Consider the following 17,005-nt stretch of genomic DNA (forward strand, 5'->3'; position numbering starts at 1 on the left):
GTATAGAGTTGAATGATTGAAGAACACGTCTAGAACAATAATTAGAATATCCAGTTTGAATGCGGAGAAAATCCAACAAAAATACAGCTTTATGGTCCCCCTATGCTTCTTGCCCATTTATCTCTGGACCTTTGTTTTAATTTTGTGTCTTTGTTATGTAGTCTAGTTCACAAAATTAAAGGCACTATCCATGTCCATGCGTCACACAGACTTTATATTAGTATAACTTTTTTCATTCTCTCGCTATCTTGACAATTCAATGTATACACTACATACTTTTTTATTTAACACTTTTCTATATTGTGAGTCTCGGAAAATTCATTTTCTCTCGTTGTGTCAATTTTTTTGTAATATATACTCGTGACTTGTCACTTTTCATTTATTATATAATATAGTATCTACAAAAATTGTATATATTACACCAATATTCTCTTAAGGATAAGAACACCAACTACATTTGTCCACAAAGCCAATGCATTAATTCGTACATTAGATTAGAAATTGAAAATCATAACAAAACTTAAACAACAACATTAATTAATGGAGTCAAAGTATAGTACCATAAAAATTATGATCAACGTATATAAGAAGGCTAATGCAAATTTTAATTTGAGGTGTAATAAAGTCTGTAATAGTATTTTGATAAAATTACTAAATTTTTATTTATTTTTTAATAATACAAAATTATTTAATATTAAATTAATATAATCGATTTTGTATAATTTTTTTTTCATTGATAATATAGTCAATTGATTTAATATTTGTTGAAATAATATAAATTTTAGATAAAATTTTATTAGTTTTAGTTTTGAAAATATTAAAATGAATTTTTTTATTAAATATTAAAAAATATTATTATTTTTGAAAACTTAAAACGAATTGTGAGGTTCTGATTTGTTTGTTGCCATTGGATTGTCATAAAACAAATAGGCAGGCACATGGGTAAAAGAAAAAGAAAAAGGTTAACTAAATGGGGCAATGGGTCACTCAGATAAATTTAACTTGGTTTTGTTTGACCTTGAATTAGTGTGATTTCATTTTTGGAGTTAAAATTGATTTTTATTATAAAAAAAAATGATGTTTGATTTTTATCAAGTTGAATTGATTTTGTCCTCGTAATTTATTCTAACTTAGAACTTGTGTTCGTAATTTTTAAATCAAAACATAATTTTTATGTTAAAATTTATTATTCGACTCATTTTTATGTGAATATATTCCAATTTAAATTATTTTATATTAAACTTACTAACTAACTTAAATTTTACAAAAACAATCAAATTAACTTTTATTATAGTAGAACCAAACACGTTTATATTGTAGTAGTGATTATATTGCATGTTTTCAATTGAAGGTCATGTGACACTTGACGCTGTTGAAAAAACAAAAAATGTGACACTCTTGAAATTAAGATTGCCAAAAAATAGTATGCAGGACCACAAGCTTTAGTTATAGGTGGTGCTTGGAGTAGTTAATAGTGAGATTAACTGTTTGCGGACGGTCACGATTGGCTTGTAGTGTGAATGTGAACGTGGCTCATTGTGAACCATCTAATCTTAATGTAACTCTTTTGAGAAAAGTGGAGTGTGTGTGTGTGGCTAACTCACGTGCTTGGCTGCTTGTATTGCATAGAGGTTGGGTCCGATAGGTTGTTGCGTTTAACTCATCATTTTGGCGTAATCATATATTGTGTTTTTAAACCAACCAATATGTCTTGCACATGTCGATAGTGAGATCGAAAATAGAATCATAAGCTTGTTTCGTGAAGTTGAAGTACTCACTATTTTAAGAAAATAATATTTGTTTGGATCTAAGTTCAGTTTTTCACTATTGAAAGAGGCTTGATATAGGAGAGAGAGAGAGGGAGATAAAAGGAAGATAAAGGAGATAGAAGAGAGGAAATAGTAGAGAAAGATAAGTGGGAGAGAATAGATATACATAAGAGAAAGATGAGAGCTTAGAGAGATAAATGAAGAAATGAGGAGAGATAAGAGAGAGAGATGAGGGTGAAAGGGGATAAGAAAAAGACACGAGAGAGTATAGAGAAATTATAAATTTTGTAGTAGAAAATAAAAGAGTATTTTAGGATTTTTGATAGTTTGTACTCTAATTAAAAACTTGTCTCATAGTTTGATGAGAGATAATAATTCTTACTTTTGTTCCCATCTTCTAACTAATATCTTGCTTACTGTATTGTTGTTCAATGATTTAACATAAAATAAATTAACTAGTTAATTTCAAGATTTTAATGAGCATATAATTGTCGTAAAATTTAAAAATAATTGTTCAAATTATTTTATTATAATATATTTTTTTAAACGAATAAATATTGACTATAAAATTAACATTTATGAATGTCTATTTTACTTAAAATTTGACATATACTGATATATTTGTTAAGTTGTTAACATCACATTATTCAATCATCCGATTTATGCTTTGTTCGACAAAATTAATTAATACTTATAGTTTATAGTGATAGTTTATAATTTGTAGTTGTTGAGTTAATTGAATGTTTGATACAATCAGCGGATCAATTAGCCTAAAAATGTAAAATAATATAAAAGAGTAATATTAATTAAAAATAAATTTAATCAATTAATGCTTAAAATATTTTAAATTATTATTTTAAAATTTATATCATATAAATTATTTATAAATAAATTACTTATTTAAATTTTAAAATTATTTATTTAAAATTTTAAAATTATAATAATCAAATTGTAAAAGTAAAAAAGATTTTTAGTTACAATAATAAGAACAAAATAAAAAAAAATGATAAACTATAGATTCATAAACTACTTAAATTAATTTATATAAAAATATTATAAAATATAAACTATAAATTTGTAGATGACTGATATTAAACAAAACTTATGAATTATATACTCGTTTTTTAGCTTTATAAAAAATAGCCTTATTGAATTCATTCTACAAAAATATTGTTTTTTTTATTAATTCACATAATTCATCATTTATTTCAAAAGTCGACGATTTGATCATTCATTTAAATTTTTAAATTAAAAAATGATAATTTGATATATTTTAAATATTGTAACATAATTTCATAATATAGAATCATCTACATACATTAACTATTCATGTGATTAATTAAATTATAAAAAAATAAAAAGTTAAATTTTTATAAAATTTTATTGTGATTATATATGTTAATTATTTTAAATTATCGTTTCATAAGTTATGTTATTAAAAATATGTAACGTTAGTATTTTTTAATTAATAAATTAAAGATAAGAGACAAACATTATTAAATTTTAAAATAATAAAACTGATTTTGTAAATTTATAAAAATATAAACGCAATTAAGTCAAAATAATTAAAATACCCGTCAAATTGCAGAATTAGAAAACCCTTAATTGTGTCGAAATGAGGAAAACATGACGTAATGGGAAGATAAAATGCCTATCAGCTTTAGTGGTAACTGTTACAAAACGCTCAAACGTTTAGACTTGTTGATAGTGCTTTTTTGGTTTGAAGACGGGTTTGACAAAATACTCTCACTTCCTCAATTTTATTGTGAAATCAAACCAGCACATAGTCTTATTCATATTATTTTATGAAATGTTCTTGTCCATATCAACGATCTTATTGTACTTAGTTTCTTGTTGTTGTAGCTTATTTTGACAAAAAAATAAATAAAAAATTTGTTGTAGTTTTTCAATGATTACAAATCATACTATTAATATTACTCCATAATCTCAATTATAAAAAAGTAAACAAATTAAAAATATTAAAATCAATAAACATATATGTTGTTGTAACTTTTTTATTGGAGTATTTGTTTGACACAAAAGGTAAAATTATCTTATTTTAACTAAATTTTTGGATAACTCTTAGATATATATATAAGAAAAAGTGGATACGAGTATTTATTAAAAAAATTATTTTTAAATCTAATTACAAAATAATGTGATTTTAAGTAATTGATTGTTTAGTATTATACTCAACAAAACTCCAATATAAAGGAGTTGTCAGTTTAATTCAAACTCCTAAACGGGCTACTAAATGTGCCCAATCCATTACTACTCATACTAACCACTCATTAGTTGCCAAATTTTAATACTTTCATCACTGAAGTCACGTTTGCATTAAGAATAAATAATTTGAAATTCCTCAAGAAGTTAAATTAATGACATACTAGAAAAATAAGCATGTGAAAATGTGGTTGTATCGATTCACAAAATGAATAAACTTTGAATGATGTTAAAGTAGATCATAAAAGAGGAGTGAAATCCACTACAATTATTTGGTAGCTATAATAAGGGTGTGATATTTTGTCTCGATAAAAGAATACTAAACAATTTGTTCTTTCTTTGATTTTTATGAAACCAAAGAAGATCAAATGAAGAAAACAACTTGGACTTCTTCTCAGATAACAAAGCAATCGCATAATGGATGAAGCCATGAATATTGAATCAATTAATGAGTGAAAAATGCAATGTCATGTCTAATTGTGGTGAGATACAATAGACGACCCACAAGTCGTTTATAAGTTGCAAAGTCGGGGAACAAAGGATCTGAATCATGGTAAACAACGTTAGTCCTTGATGCGAAAAAAACAAAATTTAGAGTAGCCTTTTAATTCCTCAAAAACTTGCATTGAAGTGTCTAGAAATATAACATCATCTACATAGACAATAGAAAATTATTTGCCTTGAGAAAAGCATGGGATAGTAGGAAAGTAGTCAACTTCTCAAATTAATGTTTTCTCACTTGCTTAAACCCATAGAGGGATTTGAGCAACCTATAAATATTGTCTTGTTGGGGAGAGGAATCACCCTAATATGAGGCTTCGTGTAGACAAGTTCATGTGAATCCTTATGTAGGAATGCATTATTGACGTCTAATTGATGGAAGGGCAACCCAATGATAGAAGTCAAAGCAAGTAACATATTTTAAAGTTTAGCAGTTGGAGAGAATGTGTCAAAGTTTAGGCCAAAGGTGAGTGTATGAGAGGTATTAGGATTCCAAATATTTAAATGACTAAATACATTTGCTACATTTTTTATAATAATAAAAAAGGACAACTTTATGAGAAAACCAACATAGAAGTTATAACATAATTTTCAACCTAATTTTTTGCATGTGAAAATTATTATACTCTTTATGGTAGAATATGATAACTCTTTTGAACTATGTTTGTCATCGTAGGCAATGAAAACATAAAATATATTCATTTTAATCATGGTATAGATTGTTGGATTTTGTTGAAATTATAACATTTTAGATCAAGTCCCACATTTCTCAATATAGTAAGGAATATGGCGACTAAGACTATATAGAATAGATTTTAGTTATAATATTCGTTATAAGATGCATCAATTGAAAACACTTTAATCTTGTATCTAACTTTCTTCTTTTATCTTATACTCTTGTCTTAGTGTTATGACTTATAAGATGTAGTTTAAATAGTTGGTTTGGAGATTATGAGTGTACTAAAGTCGTTGGATATATGAAAGAAATATATATGTTGCTCAAATTTTCACATATTGCTATGTCTAATTGATTTTCATGTTTTACACGTTAAATTCTTATGTTTGATTGTATTCTTTATTTCCTTCTCTATATCAGTTTTTCTGAATACCAACAACAAAACTTAAACCAATAATAAAACAAAATATTTAGGCTCATAGTCTTGGTAAAATATATGCTCGAAAGGAAAAGGAAAATGAAGGTGAAAAATAGTTGCGTTTCTTTCACATGACATAGCATCTTTTTTTAGTCTATATCTTTCCAGTGTCCATCCATTCATATCCTTTTCCATTATTTCTTTTTTCTCTCTCCTTTTCTTCTCTTCTTCATGTAGCAGCTACTAACAAAGTTGTCACTTGCCATTGGACAAGTATATTATATATTATTATATATATAAATGTACAATACTTCACTTTTCCACACATTACTCAATTAAATAAATAACTTTGGTGACAGTTTCTTAAATTTTTCATCACTTTCTGGGCTCCATTCTTCAAACTTCATGCATAGTTTTTTATTTGGAGGAAACTTTTCCTTTGACTGTTACTTTATCTGGTTTTTTATTTGATTTTCTGGCACCCTTTTGCTTCACAAGGTTTCCTTCTTAATCTAGTAATGACAATTTTTTACTTCACTTTTTCATTCACATCACCATATTCATCGCTTTTTTCTCTCCCTCTTAAATGAATCTTTTACTATATTTCCTCATTTTTTCAGGTGTTGAAAAAAAATGGGAGGAAGTGCTTTGTTCTTTTTGTAGAATTTAGCAGAGAAAGATAAATACTTTTTGATTTAGTGTTTTATAATGCCAGTTCCACTTGCCCCTTATCCAACTCCACCACCAGCTCCATATACACCACCTCCAACAAATGGTATCTTACCTTTTCTTTTTGTCTGTGCTTGATTTCCTCATTAGTCATCTCATTACTTTATGCTGATGAAACTGGTTTAAGATTTGAATTATTATTTTTTGTCCTTCATTTGGAAAAAGAAGAAAAGAAATCCAATGTCTAGTTTTAATAATAATGGTGTAGAAAGCAAGTCAATAGATAAAAGGAAGACTAGAAAATTCAAATACAGAAGTATACATGTTTGAAATCACAGTAAATTTGACAAAATCACAGTGATGCTATGATTTCATTTAAACTCCAGAGCTTAACTTTTACCAAACTCACGGTGGCACACTATGATTCTGCCAGACACGCTGTCAATTCAAACATGCACTAAGACACTGATTTGAACAAATCTTTTAAGATAGATTGAATGGTACAGAAACATTAACATGTGATAATTTATTTGATACCTAATGTTGTTTGGCTCACAGGTGCACAGAGTCAACTTGTGTGTTCTGGTTGTAGAAACCTTTTAGTTTATCCAGTTGGAGCTACTTCTGTGTGTTGTGCTGTTTGCAATGCTGTCACAGCAGTTCCACCTCCTGGTATGATGCAAGCTTCTTCATAATTCATGCTTTGTATGTTACCTAAATGGTCAATTTGTGATCTTGACCACAATTTTTAGTCAATTGAACATAAAGCAGCTAAACCACAAGCATTTTATGTATGCACAGGCACAGAAATGGCTCAGTTAGTTTGCGGCGGCTGCCATACTTTACTCATGTACATCCGCGGAGCGACAAGTGTGCAATGCTCTTGTTGTCACACAGTCAATCTAGCTTTAGAAGGTATTGAACTGTTTGTTAATAATCTCATGAGCTTTGAAAAATTGTATGTATGTGTAAAATGAGTATGATGGCAGCTTCAAAAATATGTTTCTTTTGTGAATTAAATTGTTGTGTCTCTACTTTGTGGTTTTAAGCATCAAAATGTGTATTTGTGACAGCAAATCAGGTGGCACATGTCAACTGTGGTAACTGCAGGATGCTACTGATGTACCAATATGGAGCAAGATCCGTGAAATGTGCAGTTTGCAATTTTGTTACCTCAGTTGGGGTCAGTATAATAATTATGTTCCTTAATATATAGATATAGATTTAACGGTTGATACATGTCTAAAATGATACTGTGATTTACTGTTAAATGTCATTGCAACTTTGTAGCTCAATACTAAACACAACAAATGGTAAATCGTAACTAAGATTCTTTTAGGGAATTTCATTATGTGCGATGCACTAATTCTCAATACTAGTATATATATCAGAAGAGCACACACATTTCCCTCTTTTTTATACTTTGGAGAGGAACAATATAACTTTTAATTAGTTGCAAAATAAGATATAGTTTTCTTAATCTTAGCTAATTAATAATTTGATAGAATGAAAGAAAATATAAATTATCTGATATAAGAAATGATTTACAATATTGTTGCTGAATGATGATGCAGGCCTCAGCAAGCACCACTGAGCAGAAGTTCAGCACCTAATAATCATACTATAGCAAGGTCATCATTATAGACTCTACAACATTGGTTTTGCTACTTACATATCAATCATTAAGGAATAAAGAGTGCAAATCAGATTGAAAAAAATGTCTTCCACGTGTATAGAGTTATTTTTCCCTTGCGTGATTGTATTAAAATATTTTTGTTAGAATTGGTGTATGAATAACTATTTGTAATGAGATTCCTGAAACTGAGTGCTATGCAAAATCCACATCTTTGGATAAGGTAAAACTTGTTTTCTACCGTAGTTAAATACTATATATAGTAGAATAATATATATTGGACTAAAGTTAAACCCTCCCAAGCACTAAATATGTGGTTGAGAAAACTTTGGCTTGTGTGTGCGTGTGGAGCACCTAACACCATTTATTTCTTTCAGATACTTCCTGCCTTTTGGAAATAGAAAAGGTCCAAGTACGGCCACAAATTTGAATTGTATGTATTCTGCAATCCCACAGATTCATGCAGTCAGTGAGTCAATAGTTGTTAGGTCGAGATTGGACGGTCCAAATTTTAAGTTCAATATTTTAGTTTGAAATTTGGACTGTCTGATCTCAATCCATTTGTCAACGATGTGCTGACTATGTGAATGATTGGATTGCTAACTGCAGGCAATCTAAATCCGTAAAGCCACAAGGTAAATCAATCAAATGGACTGACTCAACAAGATAACATCTCTGTCTAAATCCAAAATCTAAAAAGATATTTCAGAATGAAATTGATTTGAAGATTTTTTCAGCAAGGGAGACTTTATTTACGCTATGGTTTCTTATTGTTGATTTTGACCTGCATGACTAAAACCATGTTAATCAGGAATTGGATATACATTGCAGAATATGACTGTGCTCTTTGCTCATATCCTTTTTTTTTTTTTTTGACTATTAGGTGATAAGTCTTTCTAGATTATTTGTTTTGGTGAAAACTCTTTCTAGACACTATAATTGATTGTGGTTAGAAATTTGGTAGAACTTTTGAAAAAGAAAAGGTCAATAAAATCATGTTAAATTTGATAAATGCTGTGATTCTGTGAACACATTCTGCATGACAGTACATTAACATGATGCAGTTGCAGAAAGCAGACAGGTTCACTGAGGCAACAGCAACATCTTTGTATGAATCACACACAACACAAACACCATTTTTTGGTAGTGAACATAGTTAATGTCTTTTTCAATTTCAACACTTCACAATTTCTGTTTTCAACATGAACCACTAAAATGTTGCAAATATCAATTTATAAGTGATTTAGACAACTGTTACTACATTTTCAATCCTGGTCCTTTGATGTTGCCCCTTGTTTCCCAACAGCCTTGTTTATGTCAGCCTTAACGTTAGGGATCTCCAGAGAATATTTTTGGTTTGAATCATTTTACAAATGTCATGTTCAAATGAAAATCACTTTTTTGTGAGTACTAGGCTGGTGTCATTTCAAGTTAAAAAAGATGTTTGATTGTAACTGTCCCTTGAATTCTAAGTATTTTCCATAACTTGTGCTGCTAACACATTAATAAGCAAGTAAATAATAATATTATCACAACTTATGGCTGTGACTGCTTACCATAAAATACTTAAACCTATGTTTGGTTTTGACAGTGACATTGACATACATTTTTTGGCGTCCCAATATAAACACATCTCAAAAATCAAGAAGCTCCAAATTATAGCAGGAACTAAACACACTGTGATGTGCATTCCACTGTGAATGCAAACACGCATTAATTATCGTTTATTAAAGCTTTTGAGAGGTCTGAAATAAGATTCTAAAGAAACCAAGAAAATTTTCCTTCATTAAAAGTGTATTGGGAAACATTTTTTTTTTCCTTTTGCTTCTACCATGCATTGAACTTTTTCAGACTTGACAACTGGATGAGAATTAAGCATGTTTTGTTTTATTGGGTAGGTAGAGTATCGGACAATTAACAACTGCAATAACTTGGTAGTTAAGATTAGCTTCTTCATGATTTGTTTCACCAATAACAACTGGTTTGAGTTAAAAAGAAAAAAAGAAAAAACTTCCATTTGCATAATCCAATAAGTATCAATCTGTCAATGTTTTCATATGTGAGAGCCCCTTCTTCGCAAACAAGGCTCGTGGGAGTGGGGTCTAGTGTTGTGTTGTACGTTTCACTCCTCAACCACCTTGTTCTGGAGTGACTCTTTATTGATCTAGCATTGGAATGGACCACAGTGGTATATTCTCTGGATCCTGCATTATCTCATCTACTTTATGCAATTATTTTCTTCTTCAGCTTGCCATAGAAAATATTTGATATTATATCATAGAACTCAAATCTTAGAAAATATTGTTATTTAGATCTATTCTTTTTATTTTTATTCAAGACTAGAGTGAGAATGAGTTAAAATTAGGATTATTTTGGTAGAAAAATTAATTAATGAAATAAACAAAGCAATCACTAATTAAGAGAGAAAATCATACTAAAAATTAGATGATTACACTCTCTACTTCTTAATGACAGCCATTTAAAGGTTTTCAGCATAAAGTAAGATATATTTCTATTCTTTTTTTTTTTACCAAAAGATATATTTCTATACTTGGATAAAGTACTCCATTAAAGCATAGACTCCGACACAGACACTTGACACGACACAAACATGTCGACACTATTAATGTATAAAGTATAGGACACGACACGACACCAATACACATATATTTATTTATTATAATTAAATAAAATACTAACATTAATTATAAAAATATTTAAATTTAATATCTTTAATTATCTATCATAGCTTTGACACATCTTTAACCCTCATATGTGCGTATGAGTGTTTAAGGTTTATCAGAACAAAGAAAAAACATGTTCTTTATCAGTCATTTGTCTGAGTTAACGGATAGGTTTCGTACAGGTGTTGGAATTGGCTATTGAGAGATAACTAGACGAAGACTAACTTTCTGCCAAAGTCACGTGAGTTGGGAGGCCTTATCCATAAGTGTGTTTGGTTCAGCATTAACTCAAAATACAGGTGCATCCTCTCCAAATGAATTACAGAATTCCTTTCCACATTTGTAACATGATCCAAACCCGCGCTAAATCTTCTATACTATGCAAGTGATAATAATGCATATGGCAAGATAAATAACACAAAGATTAAACATAAAAACATAGTGGGAAAAAGAGAGTTGTGAAGCACCCAAACAAATATAAACACCAAATATGACACTGACACGTAGACATCGATTATAATTTGAGAAAATAAAAGTGATTGAATATAACCATGTGTGTCAATGTCATACAAGTGTTGAACAATCTCAGAGATTTAGACACGCCTCCAACCTAAAGTGTCGATGCTGCATAGAAAGAGATAAGCAAACAAAACTTGCATTTTCTGCCCAACTTGTCAGATTTTCTACCCTGATTACTCGTCACCCATGGCCAACTCCAAGGCATAGTCATCTCTTTCCTGTGTAAAAAGGCCATATTATCAGGACAACATGAGCAACCACGTTCCCACAAAAAACATAGTCATAAATAACAAAACGTACCACTGGTCCTTTTGCAAAATAACGTCCAAATTGAAGCCAATATACCTGTGTGCATCAAGGATAGCTTATATTCATAACCAAAATTCAGTAACAAATTACATAATAACAACAACGAAAATTTCATTTTAGCCTCAAAAGATCAAGATAGTTTGAGAAAATTTGTGTAAATAAGGAAAATTAGATTCCTAAACCTTTACAATTATTCCTAAATTTGAATGAATCACAATAGCTCATATCATTTGACCAAAATAAGTAATGATCTTTGCAAGCAATTACACGCAACATGGAGAGTTCAAGAATAGCATTTGGAAGTTTCAAACAAGAGGAGAATTAAGGAAAACTGATAAACTTGAAAATCAAATCGGGGAACGATGTGGGTCACAGCCAACATCATGTCACCATTGGCATGATTCATTAGAAGGAAATGAGCTATTACTGAAATTATTATTGACATGAAGAGCATGTGTGTCAAACACTGGCATTGAAGTATAAGTTCTCCCCCTCAATGCCATGGCAACACGGGAAAACCAACCACAATAACATTCAATGGAATAATAACTTCAGCAAATATGATGATTTCATAAGTGTATATTGAGAAACGAGGGAAAAAGCTTGCTAGAAAGCGAAGCATAGCATAACAACAGCACATAGAAGAAACCAAAGAAAACAAGAGTCTTGATTGTTGCAATTGGTGCACGGCCAACAAATATAAAAGAATCATATACGTAAAGACATAATACCACTTACATATCATTTCATAATTAGTGTTTACGATAATGTGACGTTACAGAATGAGATTTTAGATTGATATGATGTATTATGATATTATAAAATATACTAATTCATTCAAAAAGCTCTTTTTATACAAATAATCAAGTCAAGTGCTAGGAAGTCACAAGCAGCCCATTAATACTCTAAGATTACCACCAATGCCTATTTGTCTAAGCAGCTGAGAACCTAGTTTCCCTTAAAAAATATATTTTGATTAAGTCTTGTGAATGGAAAGCAAAATAGGCATTGCGAAAGCTTTGTTCTTTTATGTGGGTCCACCCGGTTGACTTGGGCTAGCTGGAGTCAAGCTGGATGGACTCACTTAAAAGAACAAAGCTGTCGTTTAACAAGGTTTTTAAAAGCACAAAAAGACTACTAAAACTAATTAAACAAGGAAACAAAGCTGAAATAAGGAAATAACTCCCAAGGTTGCTTCATCAATTAGATGACTAATTGATTCCAGTACATGTCCTAAAGATAATGTAAAATATTCTGGAATATTCAAAGGTACAACGAAAATATTATGAGATATTTTGCAGATCGAATTACTAACAAGGTCAAAATTAAACAGTAATCATGAAGCACAAGTTATGATTGCAATCTTGCTTGTTACCTCATCTTCATCTTGAGTTTCTACTTCAAGATCAGAGGATGGGAAACCCACACAAAGAAGTGCATAACCCTGAAATGAAACAAAGATCTCAAATACATGTCCAACTGAGAAATAAGAGACAGTAGAATTGGCAATTATAATGATAATGCAACAAATAAAACGTTTTCCCCCACAGATGTTAACTACTATTAGCAGAAAAGGAATGTTTATAGCAAATGGCACCAAAACATCCATTAGCTGGAAAATATCTTTGTTCTGTTGTAGGTTTATATCTAATCTCCTCATTTGTGTAAGAGCCCTTGAATTGAAACATCGACAAAGAAATCAAAATGTGAACTATACACAAGAGGAATATGCCAGAAAAAATGAGCCAAGTAGCCAAAACTTCTAATTTGAATAAGTAAATCCTTTTTGATTCCCATTCTTCTTTTAATAACTAGAACAAACCAAAAATAACCATGCTTTTATACTTTTGGTTTTTTCAAAAAATTTAAGGGCAAGCGATTCATTGAAGTTAACATTAAAAAAAGGATAAACAGCAGAATACAAACATACAGGAAATAACACCCTATTAATTGAATAGTCGGTATAAGCACAGTAGTTAATTATTATTATAATAATACTAGCAACTTTTATTTTTGGCTTTGAATAATAACTACAAGTTATAAAAATAACAAAGGAAAACAATAACTAAAAGTTCAGTGCATTGGCACTGCGACGGAAAGACACAATTTTCAATGTTCTCTTAATCGCCAAATGAACAAAGTAAACTTATAGACAGATCATACCAATGCATTTAGTATTGACATGTCAAAACTGAAACGAAGTAAATAGTTTCATACCACTACAACCACCACTTTCTCCTCCTCTCCTCTATAGTAACCATGCATAAAGAATATTGGTTATCATCCTCCTCTATGTCTTCTTTTACTCTTCAAAATTAGAAAACAAACGGAAGGAAAAAGAAATCTGATTCTCTTTTTTGGCATCATTGAAGATGGTCGATGAGAAAAGCATCAAATACGAAGTACTCCACCAGATCATCATGCATTGCTACTTAACAAGACAAAAATGACCAATTCAACAAAAAAATATTCATATACATAGTTGAACGTGCCTGCTCTCTCAATTCGGCAGATATCCCAAGTGCTTCTGGCTGTCTAATCTGCCCATTCTTTATACGAACAGCACAGCTAGTACAACAACCTTCCATAAAAAGCATCAAATAGGCAAATAGGATTAGGAAACTAGCAATAGCATAACAAACCAAACAGATATCAATCTAGACGGAAACAGCGGCAGAGAAAACAAGTGTTGAGGTTGCACTGCATGATCTACAAAAGCAAATTGTGATTGTCTAACTTCCCAATATGAAGGAAAATGAAATTTTACACTAGTTTACAATAATCACATTTGCATCTGTACTTCAGTTCATACATGGGAAAAAAATGGAATATATCATTGGTATGTAAAGGGCATTGCCAATAACAGATGGAAAAACGAAACCAAATATGATATGTTCAATGGTTCATAAAATTCTTCCAAAAATCTAATAAAGGATAATACTACTCCCTGCGAAACAAAATATAAGCAAAAATTGGTCAAATAAAGTAGATGTATTTTGTTCAAATTTTGGACTTGGACCAAATACATCAACTTTCTTTGACTCATTTTTTGCTTAAATTTTGTTACTCAGTAGTATATGCGAAGAGAGCTTGAAAGCAATTAACGAAACCCATAAAAAGTTAAAAGAATATTCTCTCTCGATGGTATCGTTAAAATGTCAAATTGGGTGCCATAACACTATGTAGCACTGACAATTCAGATTAAAGGTGTGTCCAATATCCGACACTAATACATTGTCAACACATGTGGTTACATCCAAACATTTTCTACGTGTTGGTATTTTGGTTGATGTCAGTGTCAGTGCTTCATAGTTGTAGCCTCCCATTCGGATAGTTGTATGATGACTTGTACGAAAGTTGAAAAATGAAAACATAATATTCATATTTAAGTCAGTTGAGAAATTGAGGGCATCCAATAGGAAATTGCAATGCAGCTTCAAAACAAGATACCTACCAGAGAAAATCTAATTTTATGAATGTGTATCGGTGAATTTGACTCTACAATTAGATAAGAAATAGGATAATAGTAAGTACCATGCCTGCAGGCAAATGGAAGGGTAATATTCTGGGATTCAGCAGTATGTAATATATACTGATCCTGCATTTCAGAAATAAATAGTAGTCACATTAATATTAATATTTTTTTAAAATAGCATTAACCTTTTGAATCAAATAATAGACAAAAAATCAATACTAATCAAAATGAAGAACAGAGAAAAAAATTAAAGTAGAAAATTTAACAGTATGTTGCTGCGATAGGGAAGGGAACATAACCTCGGGCACGATGAACTCGTGAACAATTCCTCGTTGTCTATCGTGGACTTTGACCTTATGTGTTGGAACACCAACAGCACTCGGAAACCGGTAATCGGATCCGCCAGACACTCCCACCGGTGTTTGGAGTTCCGCCGCGGCAACCGTCGTCTTGCGGAGGGTTTTGGAAGGAAAATATTGTGGCTTCATAAATGGAATGGAACAATTGCCAGGAATTCGAAGAAGGGGGAGCGCCATTTTCTTTTTCTTCTTCTTCAAGTGCTGACACGCATACAGTTTACGGGATAACAAGAGCGAGTTAACACGCGCGCTCTCAACCAACCGTTAGATTCTACTCCAACTGCTCATCGACATGTGTACGATCATCAAAACTCGTCCAAGGCTCTATCTAGCTGATATAAGTATTTTTATAAAACTACACATTTGCCCCTTAATTTTATTTTATTTTTACATTTTGTTGCTTTAATTATTTCTTATTCTGTTTTAGTTTGTTAATTTTACTATCTTTAGTTATTTTTCGCATTTTCATCAAATTATGTATAACTTTATTAACTTTGTCATATGTTAACGTTTGGTGATTAAGATTTTTAACTCACTCATATAATTATTTTTTATTTTGAGAAATATAATAAAATTTATTTTAATTAACTATTTCTAATTTAAATTTATATAAAATATTCAATTTAATAATATCAATATTTTTCTGTTAAATTAAAATTTAAAGATAAGTTATATAAAAATTTTACTTGAGAACAATTCTAAATTAACATTTACACTTTATACAAAAATTCAGTTTTCCTTTTCGTCTTTTTCTTCTCTTAAATATAGTTCTTCTTCTTTTTATTCATTTGAAAATATTGTCTCTCTTCCCAAATTTAAAAATATCTATAGAGTTCTCAAAATCAATCTTAGCGCAAAACATTGACACATGAATTGGTTTTTTTTCTGTTTTGTTTTGTTTAGGTGGGAATTTTTTAAAAGGTTTAATTTCAATGGTGATTTTTGATTTTTAATGTATCTAAGAAATAGTATTAATTGAGAAAATAATCTAAAGCTCATTAAATAATATTTGATTCCATTTAATATAGCATTTTCCCACTCAATCATTAAATTAAGTACTAATGCATCTATTTTTCTTTTAGCATGTTGAATTTTCTCATACTATATAAACCATCATCATTAGTTCCTATCATTATGTTTCTTTTTGTGTAAACTCTAATTTCAATCGCTCTCTAAGCATAGATTTTATATTAATATTGTTGAGTCTGAAATTTTAATCATCAAAAGCTAATGATATATATATATATTTAAAATTTTATTATTATTTTTAATATAAATATAAATATTTAGAATATAATATATATATATATATAAAACTTTTTTACACTAACCATCAATTAAAATTATTTATTTTATTATATTATATTATTCAAATAAGATAAAATCACGTAATTTTACGGTATTTATATTACAACTAAATAGAGTGTAAAACTCTTTTAGTTTTTTTTCTCTCAAAAGTTCATAGAGACATAAAAATTTTGATGTCTCTATTATTTGTATTAATAGAGACTTTATCTTATTAAAACTAGAATTCAGAATTTTGTTTTCTTAAATTTACTTCTTTAGGTCTTGTATTTTTATTTTTATTTAATCAACTAATACAAATGAAAAATTGCAAGAAGCAAGGAATAAAGACATATTAAATAATGATTTTAATTTCTATATTAATTGGTATAATAGTTACGAGTTTTTAATCTCTATTGTATAATTTTAAACAATTTTATTCTTCTACTCAATATTTTAAAACAAAAGAAATATATATATTCCAAA

General features: G+C 29.6%; 2 protein-coding genes across 6 annotated transcripts; one reads left to right on the plus strand and one right to left on the minus strand.

Moving 5' to 3' along the window:
- The first annotated feature begins 5,565 nt into the window (after positions 1 to 5,565).
- Positions 5,566 to 8,118, plus strand: LOC101488680 (protein LOL1). 5 transcript variants are annotated; one of them, XM_004508966.4, is made up of 6 exons: positions 5,566 to 5,692; positions 6,208 to 6,362; positions 6,815 to 6,928; positions 7,058 to 7,171; positions 7,330 to 7,439; positions 7,831 to 8,118. In XM_004508966.4, exons 2-6 carry the CDS (start codon positions 6,296 to 6,298, stop codon positions 7,867 to 7,869), a joined length of 444 nt encoding a protein of 147 aa, XP_004509023.1. In that variant the 5' UTR covers positions 5,566 to 5,692; positions 6,208 to 6,295; the 3' UTR covers positions 7,870 to 8,118. The 5 variants fall into 5 exon arrangements, with proteins under 5 accessions (XP_004509023.1, XP_004509020.1, XP_004509022.1 ...); XM_004508963.4 differs by lacking the exon at positions 5,566 to 5,692 and adding an exon at positions 5,700 to 6,102; XM_004508965.4 differs by lacking the exon at positions 5,566 to 5,692 and adding an exon at positions 5,717 to 5,860.
- Positions 8,119 to 10,997: 2,879 nt separating this feature from the next.
- LOC101489877 (ferredoxin C 2, chloroplastic) lies at positions 10,998 to 15,533 on the minus strand. The gene is made up of 6 exons (XM_004508967.4): positions 15,176 to 15,533; positions 14,936 to 14,999; positions 13,894 to 13,982; positions 12,777 to 12,845; positions 11,393 to 11,437; positions 10,998 to 11,310 (listed from the first exon to the last, which is right to left on the minus strand). The coding sequence occupies exons 1-6, from the start codon at positions 15,410 to 15,412 to the stop codon at positions 11,266 to 11,268; spliced, it is 549 nt and encodes a 182-aa protein (XP_004509024.1). The 5' UTR covers positions 15,413 to 15,533; the 3' UTR covers positions 10,998 to 11,265.
- Positions 15,534 to 17,005: the final 1,472 nt, after the last annotated feature.

The sequence above is a fragment of the Cicer arietinum genome, chromosome 7, assembly GCF_000331145.2.
Source record: "Cicer arietinum cultivar CDC Frontier isolate Library 1 chromosome 7, Cicar.CDCFrontier_v2.0, whole genome shotgun sequence".
In the NCBI taxonomy this organism is placed as follows: domain Eukaryota; kingdom Viridiplantae; phylum Streptophyta; class Magnoliopsida; order Fabales; family Fabaceae; genus Cicer; species Cicer arietinum.

What these genes read in the sequence shown, in the direction of transcription:
- LOC101488680 (XM_004508966.4), top strand. Translation starts at nt 6,296, where the DNA reads ATGCCAGTTCCACTTGCCCCTTATCCAACTCCACCACCAGCTCCATAT. An exon ending in AGTCAATCTAGCTTTAGAAG is followed by an intron (nt 7,172 to 7,329) that starts GTATTGAACTGT and finishes TATTTGTGACAG; the next exon opens with CAAATCAGGTGGCACATGTC. An exon ending in ATTTTGTTACCTCAGTTGGG is followed by an intron (nt 7,440 to 7,830) that starts GTCAGTATAATA and finishes ATGATGATGCAG; the next exon opens with GCCTCAGCAAGCACCACTGA.
- LOC101489877 (XM_004508967.4), bottom strand. Translation starts at nt 15,412, where the DNA reads ATGGCGCTCCCCCTTCTTCGAATTCCTGGCAATTGTTCCATTCCATTT. An exon ending in AAACTCAAGATGAAGATGAG is followed by an intron (nt 11,438 to 12,776) that starts GTAACAAGCAAG and finishes TGATGCACACAG; the next exon opens with GTATATTGGCTTCAATTTGG. An exon ending in ATTTTGCAAAAGGACCAGTG is followed by an intron (nt 11,311 to 11,392) that starts GTACGTTTTGTT and finishes CTTTTTACACAG; the next exon opens with GAAAGAGATGACTATGCCTT.